Source organism: Antrostomus carolinensis, unplaced genomic scaffold (genome assembly GCF_000700745.2).
Source record: "Antrostomus carolinensis isolate BGI_N321 unplaced genomic scaffold, ASM70074v2 scaffold1230, whole genome shotgun sequence".
NCBI classification, from domain to species: Eukaryota; Metazoa; Chordata; class Aves; order Caprimulgiformes; family Caprimulgidae; genus Antrostomus; species Antrostomus carolinensis.
In genome coordinates this window covers 16,133-22,338 of record NW_010288842.1, presented here as the reverse complement: position 1 = coordinate 22,338, position 6,206 = coordinate 16,133, and the positions used below count along the sequence as shown (strand labels likewise).

The window sequence follows — 6,206 nt, the reverse complement described above, 5'->3', positions numbered from 1 at the left end:
AATCTGTTAATACTTTTTGCTTGAGATGCTGTTTTCTGTATCTTCAGAGAATTACTTGACATAAAATGCAAGTACAGATGTGTCTCTGGACTTGAATATTTTATACTGAAAAAGCTGAATTTTTTTACATTCTCTTAATCTTTTAATATTTGCAGCTGATTGACTTTGTTCTTTGTTCTTCTTGTGTCTGTTGGCCCCTTGTTAATCCAGTTGCTTTTGTCTGCTTTCCTAGTAATTTAATTGAAGGAGCCATTTGATCTATTTGCATTGCCTCCCATCCTTTCTTGCCAGTGGTATGATACAGATGCTCTGGAGCAGATGCCATTCCCCATGCAGTACCAGAAGAGTCTCACAAACTTTCAGAAGCTCCTACTTTTACGGTGTTTCCGGGTGGACCGGCTCTATCGGGCAGTAACGGACTATGTTACTCTGACAATGAGTGAGAAGTAAGTAACTCTCTTCTTTCAAATCTGAATCCCACCATTCAGGCATTTCACACAGAACTGGAGTTGTAATCTACTATGTAAATGACTTAGTAATTTGCCTAAACAACAGAGCATGATTTGTCTCTGTATTATTTCCATGTGCAGTCTGCAGTGAGGTTTGGTATTTCTATAAATGTCATCTTTTACACAAGATGGCTGCTTTTGTGTAAATGAGCAGTTTATTGTGCTTCTTTTCCTACCAGGTATGTGCAGCCCCCTGTGATCAGCTTTGACGCTATCTTTGAGCAGAGCAGCCCTTCCTCACCAGTTGTTTTTATCTTAAGTCCTGGCTCTGATCCTGTCAGTGACCTCATGAAACTGGCTGAGAGGACAGGCCTTGGCAGGGATAGACTCAAATTCCTGGCCATGGGACAAGGCCAAGAAAAGGTAATGTTGGTGGGAGGGTGGGGACATACTGTGTGCAGGAAGTTAGTGTGTGAATTGCAAAATACGCTCCTAATGTTGTGGTTCTGTTCAAATTTCCTTTCCAAAGCTCTGCTCCATTTTAAAGTGAGTTACTTTGCACACAATTTGCCAGCCTGGGAATGATGCTTTCCTGTAATGTGAAAGGGGGCATTTGGCTGATTCAGAATCACCATGACATTGTCATCTATTAAAAAGTAGTTGAGCTGAAAAGATGTTACTCTGCAGCCTTTCAAAGGTTAATTGGTGACAGGAAGAAATCCATTGCACTAACCCATCAGAGGCAGTTTGCTTACAGGTTAAAGGGAGAGTTACTCACAGACAGTTCTTTCCCTCTCTTAAGATTGCTTTGCAGATGCTGGAGAGTGTGGTGGTCCATGGAGAGTGGCTGATGTTGCAGAACTGTCACCTTCTGGTGAGGTGGCTTGTCAATCTGGAAAAGGCCCTGGAGAAAATTACAAGCCCTCACCCAGACTTTCGCCTCTGGCTGACAACTGACCCGACCAAGGGCTTCCCAATTGGAATCCTGCAGAAGTCCTTAAAGGTGCTGTGCAGTGGGGAAACCCCATCAGCAGGGCATGTCCTGCTGCTCTTACTCAGCAAAACAGCCGGGCTTTGGGAGGAGCATGACCTGGATGCAGCATGTTGACTTGGGCTGCACATAGTAACTTTCTGTCTTTATAAGCCAAATCCTTTTTTCATCAGCCCGTTTATCTTATGGTGATTTTTCCTTTGGGTGCAAACTGTTCAGCAGTTTAGGTTTTTTTTCTGAAGCAATAGAGTAGGGATTTGTGAGTGAACCTGGAAACATGATAAATACTCTTTAGATTCAAATGCTGCCACAAGTGCAGAATATCCAGCGAGACAGAAATAGTCCTGTCAGTCCTGATGCTGAAGTGCAGACCTGAGGTCTGTGTCTAGCCTGGCAATAGTGCCAGTGGAGCAGACCTTGTAATAGGATAATGGTTTCCAGCTGCTACTTGAGGCTGCAGCATTTATCACTAGCAAGCTGAGCTGATTATTTGAAGGCACAAGCCATGATGCTGTCCTAATGTTCTTCTCTATGGCTGCTTTACTTCTGTTGTGGTGAACCAGTCCTGTAAACATCATTATTTTATTTCACAGCTTTGAAAGCGTGACAGATCCACCCACCATGTCCTCTAGTGTATCCATGACAGCTCTGGAGTATTCAGCTCCAGCAATGCTTAGTGCTGCAGCGGGGAGGAGAGAGCATGAATGGATCTTTAAGATCCTGCAAACATGTGCTTTCATGAGCAGTGAGAGCAAAGGTTTTATAGCACTTGGAAAAAGCTGGTTCTGCCTCAGTCTGATCATCAGTGAAGTTGTATCAAACTGTTAAGCCTCACTGTGGTGATATGTAGGACACACCAAAATGTGGAAAGTACTGATATTTCAGTAAATTAGATCTTCAAGTATGATAAATATTATCATAAATAATACCAAGTTTCTCTTTATATACGTGTGTGTTACCTGGATAAACTTAAAAGAACAGTTTCATGTCTTTACTCAATAAAAAATTCCATACTGATATGAATTTGGAAAGCTGTTCAAAATTTTCAAGCTTGCATTGTAGAGCTTACTTAGGGTGATGGATTTACAGCTTATTTTCCTGAGGCTATCCAGTAACTGATGGTTTCCCTCATTATTTTGATAGGTTGTGACAGAACCACCTAATGGTCTGAAACTGAACATGAGAGCCACCTACTTCAGAATTCCCCAAGAAGCCTTAGAGCAGTGCCCACATCCCACCTTTAAACCCTTAGTCTACGTCTTGGCATTTTTCCATGCTGTGGTTCAGGAGAGAAGGAAGTTTGGGAAGGTTGGCTGGAACGTACCATATGATTTTAATGAATCTGATTTCCAGGTAAGAAAATAATTACAACGGCTCTTATATTCTTGAGTTGCTCAGATTGCTGTTGAAAACATATAATGTGTCTTTAATCCTTGCTCACAATAACATTTTGCTTCATTTTTTTCTGCTGCTGTGACTCACACAGACTCCCAATCTTCTATAATGTCAGTTTTGCCCACTAAAAATTAATCGGATTCCCAATCCTTCATGTTTCTATTGCTTCTCTCATGGCAATCCTCTTTTCTTAAGAGGATTTATACTTAACTTTTTAATTATTTGAGAAAGAAATGATTGTTAAGTTTTCAAACAAGAACTACGTTAAATACAATCTATGGATATGTATAGCTGATTTATGAATCTTCTTATCTCACATGTTCCAACAACTTTATTAGGTCTGCATGGAAATTCTTAACACATACTTGACAAAAGCTTTCCAACAAAACGATGATAAAATCCCCTGGAGCAGTCTCAAATATCTTATTGGTGAGGTGAGTGCCTGCAGTGTCACTAAGGAACACTTGAAATCCAGAGAAAGGATGTTTCCTCTCTGCATGGGCTGTATCAGCCAGTCAAGCTGGCTGTGAATCTCTCCTGGGCTGTCTTGAAACTCCTGTGCAGCCCTGAGCAACTCACTTAATCTCACTGTCTCAATGAAACGGGGCCGTTGTGTGTAACTGCACAACTGGGGAGTTCCGGTGCTTAATTAATTTTCAGTGAGAGAGCCCTTGGGATCCTCTGATGAAAGGTACTGAGCAGCACAGCTTTGCTGTGTTATTGGCACAGTGGAGTATTAGAGCTGTGCAGCCAGGGTGCTAAAGCTCTTGCAGTGCTGGATGGGACATGAGCAGTGGCTGTAGCAGGTCAGTGTAGCTGCTGTGACGTGAAATCCTACAGGAAGCTGTTATTTTACAGCATTTCATCGCAGCTGAGTGAGAGCTGGTACCTGAGGAAGGTACCATTGCACATAAATCACTCCACAGGTATTAGGAGTGTTCCACAGCAGCCATCTCCAGACTAAGCCCAAAGACTTCCTCCTTGTTTCCCCTTGAGAGGGGCTGGAAGAAGATGGAGTTGGTATCCCTGAAGGAGACAGTGATACAGTCACTGCACAAGCCAAAAGCATTTAGGACCTTTTAGTGAGTTAGAACTGTATTTGCTGCCCCAGAAGCCCGTGCTGTAACACTGATGTAACTCACTCCTAGGTCATGTACGGCGGGCGTGCAATCGACAGCTTTGATCGTCGCATCCTGACCGTCTATATGGATGAGTACCTCGGTGATTTCATATTTGACACATTCCAAGAGTTTCATTTTTATAAAAACGACATGGTTGATTATAAAATACCACAGGGGACCACAAAAGATGACTTTGTTGGTAAGAAATGCTTTTCCTGCCACATAAGTTAGCATTTTTTTTTTCAAAAAAGTTAACATTAAAAAAAAAAGTTATCATTAAAAAAACCAACCCATTAGCATTAAAAAAGCATCTACTTACAGTATACGTTCTCTCCATATGTTCACTGTTGGATATAAGAAGTTGAAAGGAACTTCAGGCAGAGTGTGTGTGTGTGTGTGTGTGTGTGTTTATTTCATGCTTTAAAAATGTTTATTCCATCCTCGCAGTGTTAACCCAGCTATAGCATTTGACACTTTCTGTTACTATACAGTAATTTTTGTTACTATATTTGTTATATGCTATAGCTTTTTGTTATGTGTGTATATATATATATATATATATATATATGCTATAGCATAGTAACAAAAAAAAGTCACTGCACTCTTCCTTCTTGCCTGGTAGCTGTAATTTAAGATATTGCACCTTCAGGAAGAGATTTTTGTGTGTGTTGCAGAGGCGATAGAATCTCTGCCACTTGCTAATACTCCAGAGGTGTTTGGTCTTCATGCGAACGCTGAGATTGGCTACTACACACAAGCAGTTCGCGATATATGGTCTCACCTTCTTGAGCTGCAGCCTCAAACAGGTATGTTCTCCTTTACTTTGAACTGGTTTTGTGAATAAGAAACAATGAGGTGGGAGCACCTCACCGTGGGGATTGCCTGCACCCTGCCGGGGAGCTGCGTGATCCCAGGGGCACGGCGGGACCTTGGCACGGCCCTGGGGAGCTGGGGCAGCGACGCAGCGGGGCCGGGGAGGTGAGCGAAGCAGCTGAACTGCTTATCCCTGCCAGAGTGGACGTGGTTCAGCACGTGCCCAGAAGCACAGCTTGGGGCACACGGGGAATCTTCTGGTGCAAATGTGGGGGCTGCAGAGGGTGGGGGCTTCGATGCCAAAAGGTGAGTCAGCTCTCCACGTTCTCTTAGAGAATTAAAAACAGAAGGGGGGACCTGTGCAGATTTAGTCTCACTAAACCATTTTTGTTTCAGGTGAAACTGGTACAGGAATCAGTCGAGATGAGTATATTGCCAATGTTGCTAAGGATATAGAAAACAAAATACCACAAGTGTTTGATCTTGACCAGATACGGAAAGGTTTTGGCCCCGACATATCCCCTACGACTGTGGTGCTGCTGCAGGAACTGGAACGTTTTAATAAGCTGATTGTTCGAATGGCAAAGTCCCTGGCTGAACTGCAGCGTGTAAGTGGGAACACAGCTACCAGAGGAGATCAGTCAGGCTCCACCTGCCCCAGGCTGGCACTCAGACTCTCACTGTCTTTCCAGGCCTTGGCTGGGGAAGTTGGAATGAGCAGTGAACTGGATGATGTGGCTCGGGCCCTCTTTAATGCGCAGATTCCTGGAATCTGGCGGCGGCTCGCCCCTGACACGCTCAAAACACTTGGAAATTGGATTATGTTCTTCAGAGCTCGGTATAACCAGTACAGCAGCTGGGTGAGCACCTCCAGAACACTTTGTGTTTCATTGATCTGCATGATGTGCTGGGCACACTTTGCTTTAGACAAGTTACTTGGACTGATGTCAGTCACCCTCTAGAACGATAATGAATCACTGGCAGGATGGGCTAGCCCCTGGCTAGGCTTTAGGAGCACTGGCCTCTGGGCTGAGTACCAGGTGTGGTGGGAGGACCAGGTGCTGCAGCTTGTCTTCTGTGATTGCAGGTCAAGGAGTGTGAGCCCAAGGTGATGTGGCTCTCAGGCCTGCACATCCCAGAGTCCTACCTGACTGCTCTTGTTCAAGCCACCTGCAGAAAAAACAAGTGGCCCCTGGATCACTCCACCCTCTACACAGAGGTGACCACGTACAGGACTGCAGAAGAGATCACTGAAGGGTCTACTCAAGGTAGGTGCTTTTAGCATTATTTGGCAAAAACAGTTAAGTAGTTAAGTAGTTAACTAGTCAGAGAGAGAGAGAGAAGAGAGAAATGGCCTGGGACACCGAGTACATTACCTAGATTATACCTCTGCAGACAGTTGCCTTGGTTTTGCATTTCCCAGTCCATGTGATTTCA

The 6,206-nt window shown here is 43.8% G+C and overlaps 1 protein-coding gene across 1 annotated transcript in view; it reads left to right on the top strand.

The window, feature by feature from the left end:
• DNAH10 (dynein axonemal heavy chain 10) overlaps nucleotides 1–6,206 on the top strand; it is a gene marked incomplete at its 5' end in the record, with an annotated part of 54,246 nt that overhangs the window by 46,387 nt on the left and 1,653 nt on the right. Inside the window, 10 exons of the mRNA XM_029084869.1 lie at nucleotides 292–446; nucleotides 689–872; nucleotides 1,252–1,452; nucleotides 2,584–2,793; nucleotides 3,174–3,269; nucleotides 3,984–4,155; nucleotides 4,631–4,762; nucleotides 5,166–5,377; nucleotides 5,462–5,629; nucleotides 5,857–6,037. Of these exons, the coding sequence (XP_028940702.1) occupies nucleotides 292–446; nucleotides 689–872; nucleotides 1,252–1,452; nucleotides 2,584–2,793; nucleotides 3,174–3,269; nucleotides 3,984–4,155; nucleotides 4,631–4,762; nucleotides 5,166–5,377; nucleotides 5,462–5,629; nucleotides 5,857–6,037 (1,711 nt within the window). The remainder of the gene's footprint in view (nucleotides 1–291; nucleotides 447–688; nucleotides 873–1,251; nucleotides 1,453–2,583; nucleotides 2,794–3,173; nucleotides 3,270–3,983; nucleotides 4,156–4,630; nucleotides 4,763–5,165; nucleotides 5,378–5,461; nucleotides 5,630–5,856; nucleotides 6,038–6,206) is intronic.